This window comes from Zeus faber (genome assembly GCF_960531495.2).
Source record: "Zeus faber genome assembly, chromosome: 15".
NCBI classification, from domain to species: domain Eukaryota; kingdom Metazoa; phylum Chordata; class Actinopteri; order Zeiformes; family Zeidae; genus Zeus; species Zeus faber.
Window position 1 is genome coordinate 14,904,891 of NC_137194.1, and position 15,313 is coordinate 14,920,203.

General features: G+C 43.4%; 1 protein-coding gene across 1 annotated transcript; it reads left to right on the forward strand.

The window, feature by feature from the left end:
• Positions 1–1,961: 1,961 nt before the first annotated feature.
• On the forward strand, positions 1,962–15,299 carry pip4k2ca (phosphatidylinositol-5-phosphate 4-kinase, type II, gamma a). The gene is made up of 10 exons (XM_080014790.1): positions 1,962–2,376; positions 4,982–5,079; positions 5,635–5,731; positions 5,850–5,999; positions 10,265–10,411; positions 10,570–10,608; positions 10,723–10,836; positions 12,606–12,870; positions 13,185–13,288; positions 13,570–15,299. The coding sequence occupies exons 1-10, from the start codon at positions 2,218–2,220 to the stop codon at positions 13,648–13,650; spliced, it is 1,254 nt and encodes a 417-aa protein (XP_079870916.1). The 5' UTR covers positions 1,962–2,217; the 3' UTR covers positions 13,651–15,299.
• Positions 15,300–15,313: the final 14 nt, after the last annotated feature.

Sequence of the window (15,313 nt, forward strand, 5' to 3'; positions counted from 1 at the left end):
TCATGTTTTATTTGGGCACAGCATACAAATTCTGATTTTAATGAGGGGGAAAAAAAAGATTCTATTTGTTCTTGTTATAGTTCCGTCTTTCCCAAGTCCTTGCAGAAGTCATTCAAATGTGCGCTGAAAAGGTGTGATTAGAATTTAAACTATTTCTGACCAATCTCGTTGTGCCAATCTGTGTGCTGTGGTGGTAGGTCCATGTATGAAGGACCTGTACGATTGCAAATATTAAAATTAAACATAATGATGATTAAAAAATGGAGAATAAAACGCATATATTAATATAACAACAAGTGTTTGAGCGTTTGCTTTTTTCCCCTCCATCACGGAGGATTATAATTTCAATGACATAATTTCTAACGCTGATGGTTTCGCTGGGAATGAAGACGGCGGGATTCAAAATGAGTTTCTCTCCAGACGAACATCACCCAAAGTGAGTTTCCTGTGAAAAGAGGAGGGGGTGGGGTAGCGAGCGAGAAGCCTTTAACCAGCTGAAAACCACATCTCTGCGCCGTCATCCCTAAGCTGCGCTGTAACTACAGGTAAAACATGAACCCTTATCCTCATCCTCTGCACCATCACCTCAGCCATCGCCAGAACTTCATGTTAATGCGACACTGATCGGAGCGTCGCCAGATTTCTGCTCTAATCCTCACGTCCTCCCACTGCCACGGTAACGGCAATCACAATTAATAGGCACATTAGTGTCACGCCGCTTTTCTCCTATAAATGATCATTTACTTTCTATACGAGGAACGAATACATGCCTGTTTCCACGGTAACAGCATAGGGTTGCCCGTGGGCCCGTGCGTGTGAAATTCGAAATGGTCTCGCAGGAAACGAGGCGAAGAAACGTGATCCCTTGTGATATCGCATGGACACGTGCCCTGCATCTCTGTCCGGGCGGTGGTTCTCTGGCTTTTATTTGGGAGATTCTGCTGCATGCGAGAAACGGAGATACAGCCTCTAGAGTGAATACATTCCCCCCGAAATCAAGTCTGTTCAGTATGGCCAGACTGGGAGAAGTGAAATAGTGCAAAATTCTTAATAGAAACAAGCTTGAAGTGCAAGGGCGCTGTCGTTGTTTTTTTTTGTGAACGTTCACGTACGCCGGCTGATCAGGTTCCCTGGGGCTGACTTTCACTTCTTACCTTGCGGACCCTGCCACCAACCATGGAAACAGCATAGAGGAGCGCACGCTTAACACAAATATGTTAAATGGCTGTATAATAATGGGCACCTCTGAGAAATATGGGACAGATATCAAATACAGGATTTTGTTTTCGACAAAACTATCTCACGGATTACCACTTTAACATGAAGTGCTTTTGCTCAACCAAATCCTCCCTATAACATGTGTTGTGCTGATGAATACTAAGTGAATTATTATTAATATTGAATATTAATAATATTTATGTAATAAATCCATTACTATTACTTCTGGTCAAGGTCAGCTGATGCAAGGTGTCCATTCTCCTACACTGCCACCTGTCATGCTGCATTCCGGTGACCCTCGGAAATCGGACATTCCGAGCCAATGGTGTTCCGTTGACTCTGTTCGAGGAAACACGGGGCGACTGCGGTAAATGTGCGCCTGCTTGGCATGGTTGGTTGTGAATGCTGAAATCTACAAGGTGCGTCTTCACTGAACAATAAAACTTGGGTTTAGTTTAGATCGGAGCTGGACGTGTTTTCGAATGTAAACCCATCCCAAAGGGGACCCTTCGTTCAATCGACCGGTCAACAGCGTGTCGCCACGCTGACACGTCGGGTGCGTTATCGCGGCCAACTCAGACCCAGCGACGTGCACCGAAATTCCAACTTAAACGGCCGTTTCCTTGCGCCTTTCGCGGCAGGAACTCGGTGTTTACCCGAGGTCGGCTCCAACGGAATGCAGCGTCGGTCCTGGAGCGAGCGCCCGGTCCACACCACGGACCGTCCCTAGGGGGCGCCTCTGGGCCGCGACGCGTTTGGCCGAACCTGGATCCCACCAACAATGATTGATTTCGCTTCGTAGGATGTGGTTTGGGGGACGTTTGACATTACGAATACACCAACATTGCCCAGCGGAGAGGGAACGCGTACAATGGGGCGTTCGATTTGAGGGAGAGCGGCGGATAAGTTGCGCGGAGGGGGAGAGCAGTGCCGAGTTCTAGCGTTAGCTTGTCGGCTAGCGGGAAAGTCACCGTCACCAAGCAAGCAACTACAGGCGTCATGGCTTCCATCGGTACGTCGGGGGCTGCGTCCAGCCCCATGGTGATACTGGCGCCCAAGACGAAGACCAAGAAGAAGCACTTTGTGCAGCAAAAGGTCAAGGTGTTCCGGGCCAGCGACCCGGTTCTGAGCGTGTTCATGTGGGGCGTGAACCACTCGGTGAGTTGCGTTAAGCTAATTATGTAGCACCGTAGCTGAGCTAATGCTAACGTCGACGCCAGCTCTCCACAGTAAAGTAACTTGAGGTGAGTTAGCTTAGTTGAGCTAACGTTAGCCAGCTGGGTTGACAGCCACCCACATAGGTGTATCCGGAGTGTCTGCTTCTACTGTTAACTCTTGGCCCATGAGTGACTGAAAGTGAGGAATCATTCATCAGCGAACAACATTGACATGTAGGAAGTAAGAACGCGGTTTTTTCTTTTAATGTTGACGTCACCGCCGTGTAAGATGACGTAAGCAGTAAGTTAGTGACGCAAGACTGGCGAATCGTTCGTAGTGAACGAATCCAGTTTAAGGAGTCGCTTGGGCGAGCGAGTGAGTGAATCGTTGACTCACAAACTGAAAATAATTACTGGACTTCTTTACTAACTTTGCATTTCACCAAAATATATCACTTTGACAGAAGTATTGTCTCGACACCTTTAATTTCTCTGTGGGGAATGTGAAGTTGACGTCACGTTGCTGGAGCGAGCCACCGTACAGTGTTTGGGGCATCACTCGCATTGACTGTGAATGTCGGTCTGCATTTTCGAGTTAAACGACGTCTGGGAAGTCTTGTCGGGTGAAAAACTGCCCCTGAAAATCTTGCACCCATTGCATGTGACACCTCGGCCCTTCTTTTACTCTCCCCCGTTCTCAATTTTTGCACATTTTGTATGTTCCCGCTATTTCTCTATGCAAATGAATGGAAGTGATCCTCAAAAATGGCAACCAGAGTACATAGCAACCCATAGCAACCGTGAAAAGTCAAATTCCCTATCGGACTCCAGTGTTTCCCACAGAATTAGGTTCTATTCGTGGGGTAGTTGACTGGGGCGTTACGCATGGTGCTTTTTTGTTTCGTTCAATAAGGAAATTGAGTAAAATAAAAATATGCATCTAAATTAAAAACACTGTTTTTATATGCTTTATTTAGAGCAACGGGACACACGATTGCTCTCCCTCCAATGTCTCCATTACGCATGGAGAGGGAGACTGCTGTGCAAATCACTCACTCAGAGGACGCTCAGAGGACGTAGCCAAACCCAAACATATCTGCGTTTTTGATCAACGGTGTCATATTACTTTCAAAGGCTGTAATGCTCGATTAGAATGACCAATGAATAGATCCAAGACCTAATTTTTTTTGTTCTTCTTATTTTTGTAAATTATATATAATGTTTAGATCGGGGCTATTTTAGAGATTTTTATGAACTAAACTCATTTGTCCTTAATTATTTTTCACGTGTCACATGTTAACAAATAACTTACAGTTTGTATGAACCGGACGTTATCTGTAGTGAAAACCTTTCGGACGCGCCTCTTTTATCTGATTGGCTAAGCGACCATAATGTGACATTGACGAGCGCCGCTGCTGTTTGGCTGTCAACCAAAAGTTCAGACGGCGACTGAGTCGCACAGGGGAGGAAAGCTGCGGCGCGTCATATGTCCCAGCGATAATGTTTGATTGATGGCGTGGGTGGCGGCATGGCACTGAAATGGGGCACCGAAATCTGTGTTGCGATTCAGTCCAGTAGATACAGGATCGTATAGGAACCGTGCCGTAGTGCTACTGGGTTTCGGTTCCCGTACATCCCGCGGAGAGCGAGAGAGAGTCTTCAGGGGCTGGGACTCAGGGATGTGGCGGTCAATGTTGATATTGTGGTGGGCTGCCACAAATAAATCAATGTGTGGGCAAACAGATTTTTCGGATCCACATTTTGCATACTTACGCCTAAATAAATCATTTTGACAAATAAAGCTCCTTTTCCACTGCACAAAAAACCCTCCAACACCTGCTAACATCTGGCTTTTGTCTTTGGTGGGAAAGGTTACAATCGGCCTTCATTCCCAGGACAAATGACTCTGCAGAAGTCAGGGTATTTATGGGCTCCAGCTCCAGCTTCGGCAGTAATGGAAACATGACACCTGGGTAGACACGCTAATTTCCACCCCTTTTCAGGCGCAATGCGACACACCTTGGCGTTCCAGACGTTGGCGCATAATAGACAGGAGTATCATTCGATCATTTTATATCCGATTTAGAATCCAAAATCAGAAGTTATTGACTTTATTTCCTGCATGCGGGACCATGAAATGTTTTGAGCATGTGGCTGGTGCACACACGGAGAGGAGACCCCCACTCACGTTCCCCGCCAGGCTCAAAGCCGCTCCAGCACCGCCCCAAGCCGTCCTCTCAACCGGAGGAGCGTCTCTGCTCCCTGCCGCCGAAGGGCGGGGCCCGATGCGCGGCGAGCCTGCCTGCTCAGCAGCTGGCTGCCCGGCAGCATGCGGGCATGGATGCTCCGTGCTGCTTTCTAGGTTCCCCCCCAATCACACTGGAATAATGACACGGCACTTTTCCAGCACTTTTGTGACGTTGAACGTGACACACCAGAAAAGAAGAAAAGAAAGTCATACTCGTCTACGGGCAATGGGAATGGAATCAATTGCCTATTTTTTTGCGGGTTTACCTTGCACTTATTTTATCGGCAACCGAATCTGAAAAAAGAGTCACCTTCATCGCTATGGTAAATGGTTAAATGTGTTAATTGGCTTCCCACAGATCAATGATCTAAACCAGGTTCCTGTTCCTGTCATGCTCCTGCCCGATGACTTCAAAGCCAACACCAAGATCAAAGTCAACAACCACCTCTTCAACAAGTATGCCACTCGAATCACCAAGCTCGGTATACCTGCCGCAGGGTGGAAATGGTCCCAGTCGACTCTCAAGGACTTTTAAGATGCCCTTCAGTGGTTATTTGATGCATCATGCGTTGGCTATTTCAGTGCGGATGAATGTTACTATAACTAGAGCTTTCACAGTTATTACATAATCGCCTAATCATGACTATTGGAGCAGATGGTGAAAGTTGTTAAGATTCTACTATCCTATGTTCCCATCTAAAAGTCAAGGGAATTTGAAACCAATGTTAGAGATAACACTATAAATAAAATGGGAATGAAGTGAGTTTGAATCAGCTTTCTGGCAAATGTAAGTGAAGAGTTATTTTCACTGTTCAAATGGCTATCCTGCAATAGATAGATATTTATTATAATATTGCACTATGATAGTGGCATAAAATGAGGTAACGTAGAGACAAATGAGTTGTTAATTGTAATTAATTGTCTGACGGATTAATGGTCAACTAAAATTTCATGATTGTGACAGCCCGAACTATAACACAACCTTGTTTCTCACTGTCTGTCTTTTATCAGAGAGAATCTTCCGGGACATTTTAAGTTCAAAGAATACTGTCCTCAGGTCTTCCGTAACCTGAGAGAGCGCTTTGGAATCGAGGATTTGGACTACCAGGTATGCCGTCCTGATGTTCCGATCCAGCCTCAAAGCTTTGACGAAGAAAAATATTGACTTCACAACATTAAATTGCCACCTCTCTAAAATGGTTGTTCTCCATTTCCCGCGGTGAAAGGTGTCATTGACCCGCAGTGCCCCGATGAGGAGTGTGGATGCTCAGGGAGAGGGGCTGCTCTTCAACTCCTACGATCGCACACTGGTTGTCAAGCAAATCTCCAGCGAGGACGTGGCCGACATGCACAACATTTTATCCGAGTACCACCAGGTAAGCACCCGATGGTTAGTGCACAAACCCAGCGCCGTGTGTTTTAAAACAAAAAGAGTCGTGGGGCTGTCAGTAAGGCTCATGGTGCCAACGGTTGGCTCACATCCACATGTTTACAAATGGTCCGAATATCACATGGTTGGTTGATCAGCAGGGTAGAGTTCAACTTTCTTTTCCAGTCCATTCCCTCGCTGTATCGTTGTGAATACTCTTGGTATTGAGTGGGTTGACAATGGTGTTTGGAGAAAGTTCTTTGTTTGTTTGTACTATACTGCCTACTCAACACTTCATAATACAGTAAATCTGGTTGGGTAAACATTAACAGAAGGTGAATAATGGCCCTTAGTTTTGTGACAAATTTGATATTATCTGATAGTATCCTTATATTAAGGGCAATATGGCCAAAATATCCTTTTCATATCATTGACATTATTGATAAAAACTCTATTTTGCAGTATTTGGTTGCCCAATACAAATTACACAGCCGTTTCCGTCATGTCCAACCTGTTTTCACACCTCTCTTGGTTGAGTGTCAGGCTGACATTGACATCATTTTTAATTATAACTCTTCTGATCTCACTGTGCAGAAAACACATTGAGACACATTAGAACTAGGACCGTCCCACATCTGAGTAACTCCACCGATGACCGGGAGCGCGACCATACCCGCTAGCATCGAAGCTAAGAGCTAAGCATGGGAAGTGCTCTGTTGGCTGCAGAGACCACCACAAATATTTAAAAAGAAAGAGGAAGTAATGCCAACTGTCCGTGACAAAACTGCAGATGAGAGAAATGTAAATATAAAAAAAAAAAATTTCACATTTCTGTGTGTATGTATGTGTCTATGTTAGGTTACTGTAGGCTGCAGCATGCAATCCGCTCTGCATTTCTCCAAACAAAACCATAGATGCTTCTATTTTATTTTCCGACGTTTCCGTAATTGAATGCAACATAAGGCCTCAAGCCCCGGCCGTATCCTGCGGTGCGCTAAGCTCTGTGTTGCTCTAGACACCGCACTGCTCCAGACACCGCTGTGTGTGTGTGTGTGTGTGTGTGTGTGTGTGTGTGTGTGTGTGTGTGTGTGTGTGCGTGTGCGTGTGTCCACTGACTGTAATGGAGGCTGCGGTGTGCAATTCGCTCCGCGTATCTCCAAACGAAACTGTAGATGTATTTTATTTTCCACATTTCCGTAATAGAATGAAAAGCGCCAAGCCCCAGTCGTCTCCCGTGCTGGTCCAGACACTGTGGTGAAAGTCAGAACAAACTTTTAAATGACGCCTTGTAGATCTGATATGAGAGAAGATTCAGCAACTGGATTGCTTATTTCTTGCCTCAAATTTGTTCGCAAACAGATTTCGCTGGACTGATTAGGTGAAATCAGGCGGATTGGAGGCATGTTAGAAGGGCTGGAATGCATAATCTGAGTGGTATTTTCAGCAAAAAACTTTACAAGCATGTTTTGGGGACGTCAGAGACCTATTACCGTAGTAAAAAGGAGCATAATAAGTCCACTTTAATGGAGAACTTGGCTTAGTAGAAACCGTTTCAGTTCATTCCTCTGAGATACCGGACTGTCTGACACGCTCTCCAAAATATCAGAAATTTAAACAGAAATATATATATTAAATTCCGTTGTGTTTTCTTTTCCTCCTTACTCAACTATCAGTGTTTCTGTTTATGAAATATTATTATCTTCATTTTATTTTTGAAAAACCGGTTTCAGTGTTACGGTGTGGTGACAAATATGCTGCTTTCTTTATCACCTGCCGATCAGGATTTCACGTTTGTCGCAAATGTCAAAATCATTGCCTTCTGTCGAACACAATTGCACGAACGGTGTTTCCCTGAGAAATGCTTCTATTCCTGTCCCAGGGAGGGGTTGTTGAAGAAAATGAGGGCATTTTTGTCCTGTATTTAATTTTTTTTTTTCAAAGTGGGCTACCGTTAAAGAGGATGTCACAGAGATCCTCTTTTCAGCCATTTCACGAGAAAGACCCAGGCGTTTAAAGATAGTTTTATACTTGCCTAAAGCACATGAGGGAGCACGTGGCTCAAATGACATCATCTGGGGTGGCGCCATGGCATGTGGGGAGCTGTGACGTCGCGGCACCTCCGAGATTTTGCGACTTGGCACGAGGGAGGTTTCCTGGAAATGCATTGGAAGCGATGCAAGATCAACGTTTTGCTGTTTTATTTCTAATATGTTGAAGAAAAATCGATCCGCAGCACAAGCCACATGTCAAAGTCAAAGTCTACCAATTACTTTTTTGAGCAGAGACTAAATTTTATCAACAAACATTCAGGTTTGGTGATTTTATCGTAAATTAAGTTTAGTTTACAAATATATATATTTTTTTTTGTATTTTATGTGCCGTGTCTTTTTAGAGAGTCTTGCAATGAGGGAGAATAATCACGCATCTCCGTTCCATAGCTCAGTAAGTAGTCCTCTATAATGAAATGCTGAGCAGAACACAACTTCAGCCCCCCTCTCCTGTTTCTGCATGGAACGGGCGGACGGACAGACCAGCCCTTTTTTGGTGCTTTTGTCGGTTCATTAACCACCGTGAACAGCAATTCCTCCTCGGCACAAACAAGCTATGCGTGCAGCCATGTTTGCTGTTTGCGCTCTTCTTCATTTACTACTTTCTCTCTACTGCCACCGGCGTAACAAAGATTACAATTGAAATTCCAACACCTCCCCGTGCAAGCTATTGCTAGTGCAGCCCCGTCGTTTTCTAATGGTGAACCAAACATTCTTACAAATGCGGTTGGTATCATCCTGATGTGCAGGTGCTTAACAGCATTACCAACCTTTTATTTTTCTTAATTGGCAAATAATGGAGTAGTAACGCTATCGATTTTGCTGTCCAAGCAAATGTTCGAGAGGGGTTGGGGGCAGGTGTGAGTCTTTTTATCAACTAAAACTTTCAAGCATTGGCCAATACAACCAGTAGACTAGAAAACATCGCTTTCAAGCAGCGAAACCTTGAGTAATTGGCTGCATTTGAATAGCTGAGTCAGGTCGGTTCCTGAGAGAACCTGGTACAACTTCAGACAAGCATCCCGCTAAAGTAAACTCCAGGCTGCTGTGAGTTGTGAGTGGAATGTGTAGCCAGTGGTCGCACAGCCTTCAAAAAGCTGTAGGACGGAGGGAGCCAACACAGCTCCCCTCTGTTGGCGCTCAATGACTACATTGTTATCAAAGCTCTGGCTCATTCTGTGAGAGAGTGCCACAGACTTCAGGCTTTTTTGGAAAACTGAAAAAAGAACCTTGCAGTAATTAAGTGTTTGAAATTTTAATTTGAATGATGTTTGCACAGTACCAAAGACTAATTGGAGTAGAGAACAGTGCAGTCCTCGGTGCAGAACAGTTGAATATCAGGGGAAAGAGGCGTTATTAATGGGACTGAGCGATATGATAATATAGCTGCCATGTGTTGTCATGGCACGATGGACATGGGTGTGTTCAAAATTTTTGCCGAATGTGTCATATTTGGTGTGAAAGGTTTTCTGTAGCTTTATTTGAAAAATATGTTTTGACCACAAACACAAACACCACAAACATTTCTGTGACCTTTGGCTAAATGAGCCTGTACTGTACTTTACTTTACCTTGTAGTTCAATGTGATAAGAGTTTGAATTATTTGAAATGTTGTATTGAATATATTCGCAGATTCCATAACATTCCTCATGATTCTTCCTCGTGGCCCAGTCCTACTTCATTAATTTGGAACTTTTGCCTTTCAAGCTAATTATGTTTATGGATCCGGATGACAAGATGAATTATCATTCTCTCACCAGTGACCTTGGTTTAAATGTGACTATGTGTGTGAATGAGAAAAATGTATCCTAAGAAAGAGGTACTGTTTACATGCATGTCTTGAGTTTTGCTGTATTCTGGTTTGAGGTTTTGAGAGACTGATTTCACCATATCACTGCGCTCTCATTTTTACAGCTCACAATGGAGTGAGGGCTTTCATTAGTCCAGAATTATTTTACAATTTATTTTGTCCTACTCCTATAATGCACCAATGGAGAATAATGGATAGAAATTAAAATTTAATATACAATATGCAGTTTCCCTTCATGCAAAACATTGCATCTTCTGCACTCATTTTGTCTGGTCTGTTGGGGACATGCTGTTGGCTTCACCAGCAGTATATCGATGTTAATGTTATCAATGATATTATTAAAAGTGCTAAGACTGGAATAAGTACAATGTTATGATTAATGATTAAATATTGACTTTTTTTTTTTTTATCCAGCACATTGTGAAGTGTCACGGCAGCACCCTGCTGCCCCAGTTCCTGGGCATGTACCGTGTGAGTGTGGAGAGTGAGGAGACCTACCTGATAGTCATGAGGAACATGTTCAGCCATAGACTGGTGGTGCACAGGAAATATGACCTGAAGGTGAGGAAGAATCTTCTAGGACAAACATGATTATGGAGGAAGGAGGAAAGTGATTATGGAGAGATTCTTCTCGTTAATATATGGTTGCATTTAGGTAAATGCATACTGCATATGGTTACTATGGTTCAGTGATTGCAAAAATGTAATTGCTTTTACAGGGCTCTCTGGTGTCGCGTGAAGCCAGTGACAAAGAAAGGGTAAATCTTTTAACCAATATCTATGTTTATGTGATTTGACACTGTCAGTATTTGGCCATCTGGCTCCTCTAAATCCAATAGCACCCATAGCTAAAGATGCATTTCATGTACAAGGTGAAGGAGCTGCCCACCTTCAAGGACATGGACTTTAGGAACAACATGCAGAAGGTGTACGTCACTGAGGAGCAGAAGGAGAAGTTCATGGAGAAACTGAATAAAGATGTAGAGGTGGGTGCCCCATAGGATGGAACTTTCCACTGTTGTTGCAACATTCAACCACAGGGGGGCAGCATCGACATTCCCCTCTTATTACATTACTCCTACTGGACTACATAGAAGCAAATGGTGTGTGTGTGTGTGTGTGTGTGTGTGTGTGTGTGTGTGTGTGTGTGTGTGTGTGTGTGTGTGTGTGTGTGTGTGTGTGTGTGTGTGTGTGTGTGTGTGTGTGTGTGTGTGTGTGCCCTGATCCCAAGGTGGTGCGACACAGGTCCTTAGTTGGGTTTAAAATGTTTGTTTCATACAAGTAGAAACGATCAAAAATAAATAGATCTAAAATGAGAACTGGGGCAGGTTTAGGTTTAGGATTCTCATTTTCCATACAAGTAAGATGCTAAGGCAACAAACTAAATCTAAATCTTTCTCTAAACCCATGATCAACCTGAACCCCGACCTGCGTCTCAACGTGCCGTCCAGAGCTTCAACTGATGATGATATTGTAACGTTCTAGACGGCGGAAGAAGCCACACGGTTGTAATTACAATTATCGTGACTTTCCAGGCTACTGTTTTGGCCATAACCTACACCGTTGAATTGTTCGACAACCGAAAAATTCTCCCTCCACATTCTGTCCCTCTCTCTCCGTCTTGCCACACACCCCCCAGCACCAAGTTGTGCTCACACATTCCCTCTCGCAAGACTTGTTCTAATAAATAGATATATTTCATATAAGGGAATCCCAAGTATTTCATGTTACTTTATGCCATGCAGATATATATAATATCTAAATATTGTGATTCTGATATAGTAATATATAATATAATATTACAATGGCCCTGGGTACATTGGAGAATTTTTAATTCAGTCAGTTCTAATGTGTTTTACTGCAGGGAACACACTGACTCTTAACGTGCTCCTCTAAACCTGAGTGCCAATGTGAGGGCAAAGTGATATTCAAATAAATCGTAATTATTGTTGCTTATAAAGGGACTGTATCTAAAATTGGGTTATTTTATTTATTTTTTAGAGTATGAATTACAAATAATTGTATTTAAAACACACACACACACACACACACACACACACACACTTTTTTTCACGAGAGCCATACAGTATATTCACTTGTTGTACAGCACAATCTGAAAGCCTCTTTTCTTGCCTGAAATCCAAAACCATACCTGGAACACTAGCGACTGCGTACACGTCAACATAGGGGTCAAACTCTCCGGGCCCCAGGGGTTTGCAGGAGGACATGTAAATTTAAATAAGCCAATTCTATAAAAGTGCCTTTGCTTATATTATATGTAATATCACTTTGCCCTCACATTGGCACTCAGGTTTAGAGGAGCACGTTAAGAGTCAGTGTGTTCCCTGCAGTAAAACACATTAGAACTGACTGAATTAAAAATTCTCCAATGTACCCAGGGCCATTGTAATATTATATTATATATTACTATATCAGAATCACAATATTTAGATATTATATATATCTGCATGGCATAAAGTAACATGAAATACTTGGGATTCCCTTATATGAAATATATCTATTTGAAGGTAAGCAAAGGCACTTTTATAGAATTGGCTTATTTAAATTTAAAATGGAAAATGAATGTCTACATTAAACAAATGGTAAGAACTGAATCCGATTGCGTGGCATTGAATCGGGCCGACTCATTCCGTATTAAAATGTATCGTCCCTGAATGTATCTAGATACTGTACCTATTGGATCGTCTTAGAGGGGAGAGATGCACACCCCTGATATTTATCCATCTTCTCTCAGTTCCTAGTAAAGCTGAAGATCATGGACTACAGCCTACTTCTCGGCATCCACGACATCGGTCGGGCCGAGCGTGAGGAAGAGGAAGGCGAGGAGCCTTGGAACAAGGAGGAGGGCGAGGTGGAGAACGGCCTGGCCGCGGCCCCCGCGGTGGGCTCCTACGGAACCTCCCCTGAGGGCATCGCGGGCTACATGTCCTCCTGCAAACCCCTGGGGCCCGGAGAGTTTGACCCCTATGTTGACGTGTACGCAGTCGCTAGTGTTCCAGGTATGGTTTTGGATTTCAGGCAAGAAAAGAGGCTTTCAGATTGTGCTGTACAACAAGTGAATATACTGTATGGCTCTCGTGAAAAAAAGTGTGTGTGTGTGTGTGTGTGTGTGTGTGTGTGTTTTAAATACAATTATTTGTAATTCATACTCTAAAAAATAAATAAAATAACCCAATTTTAGATACAGTCCCTTTATAAGCAACAATAATTACGATTTATTTGAATATCACTTTGCCCTCACATTGGCACTCAGGTTTAGAGGAGCACGTTAAGAGTCAGTGTGTTCCCGGTGAAATCTCTGTTTCTCTCTCAGGATCGCCTCAGAGGGAGGTCTACTTCATGGGCTTGATTGACGTCCTCACTCAGTACGATACCAAGAAGAAAGCCGCTCATGCAGCAAAAACCGTCAAACACGGGGTGAGTAACAAGAGGAAGAGGAAGGAAGGAAGGAAGGAAGGAAGGAAGGAAGGAAGGAAAGAAGGAAGAAAGAAGATGTAGGGCAGTTGACAGATTCTCAAAACACCCACCCCCTACCTGTGCAGAGTTGGCTTTTGGGAGTTTTATCATTTGTTTTGTTTTTGTAAGCTTGAAATGTATTGACATATACACACATAAAGTATATCTGTGGCCCCACATTTTAATCTCTCGCTCTTCCGTCTCCCTCTCTTGTCTCTGCTCTGTTCGTCCCTCTCTTCCAGGCCGGCGCTGAGATCTCCACAGTCCACCCCGAACAATATGCCAAGCGATTTCGTGAATTCATCTCAAACATTTTTGCATAATGTCGCGCTCCGCTCTGTGCCAACAATCTGTACAGCCTCCCGGGGAGACGTCTTCCTCCTTTTGGTTTGATAGATAAAAGTTATTTTTGCTTTGTGACATTGACCAAAAATAATGCACAATCAGATCACAGGGACCGACACTGACTTAAACAAGAGGTTGCCAAGTTGCCAACCATGCATCCGCTGTTGGTTGCCAAGGCTGACAAAATTGTTGACCAATTTCAGTCGTGTTCATAACCGAGTGAGATCAGGGCACAACCGTGCTTGGTTGACAACAGGGCAACCAGACCGCACAAGATGGTTAACAACGGCCCAAATTTGGTCCCCCGGGGCAACTGGGCAAAAGTTTCTCTTGAGCCCTGGATCATCTTTGATATTGGGCGATCTGCCAAAAGACTACTTCCATTGTTGTAATAGTATGTACTACTGCTACTGCATATATTTATTTTTAAATTTTAACATCTGTGAGATAAATTTCTTATAAGCACTCTGACTCAGGAAAGGATACTTGGAAGCAGACTTGTAAAAAGAATACTTGTGTTTAACAGTGAGTTTAACTGGATCAGAGCTGGGTCAGATATCCCTATTGTCTCCATTTTTGTAGATTTATAGAAAAGGACTAAGATTAATCTTAACTCTTATTTGAAAATCTGTACTGCGTAGCCATGTTTTTTCTAGGTACCAGGCATTAAGAAATAAGCTTAATTCGTATATGTAGAAATGGGCCACTTCTTTCGGCTCTCTGGAGTGCCAAACATGTAGGAGCAGAGCTTTATTCTATGTGCAAACATTACGACTTTGTGGGAGACCGGCTTGTGTTTTCACGGCGACTGAGTGGGCCCGTTCTCTCGATTTCAATTAGATTGGTTCCACAGGGCCGGGCTGGTTCAGGCCAACGCTGAAAGTATTTGAATGGACGTTCTATATAGTGTTTTTCACCAGTTCCGTAAGGTGAGGTCAAGTAAACCGTATTGGTGGGGATCGTGTTTTGGTGTGGGGATTAGAAATTTTGATAGCATTAAATCTGGGCCTGTGAACATTAGAGCCAGCCCTGTCTCTGTGAGCTGCCACAGCCTGAAAAAAAGGGAACGTGTTAGCCAGCCTGAGAGAAAGTGTCTCCCTGCGTGCCACTGCGATCAGGGAGTAGTCTGAATTTATGACATGACTGTGACCAAATGCTGATTTGGGACCGGTCCTGCCTGTTTAAGAACTAATAATGTGAGGTGGGGTGGGGGGCATTTGTCAACCAGCATTAAAGCACCTACTGAGAATGGGCCCAGAGTCTGACTGACTCGGGTTCCGAAAGATTGAAATGTTTAGTGCATCAGACTGATGAAGGTCATGACTTTGTCAAATAGCTAAAAATATATGTTGATCTGAGGTACAGCAACTCTCATTGTCTTGTAAATTACCTTCAATGAAACTGTAGTGGTGGCTTGTTAGATGTGTTTTAAAAAAATGAAGAAAATAACACTACATTTCAATTGCAATTAGCCTTAAGAACTGTTGAGCAATGATAAAACTATTCCAATACACCGGAAAGACACTGAAGATTCATTCTGAATAATGCCTCCTGAACCTATGATTGCACGTCATGTATTTTTGCAAATCAGCTTTTGGACCAAAATATATTTTACAAAGAACTTTTGGCCATCTGGTTGAC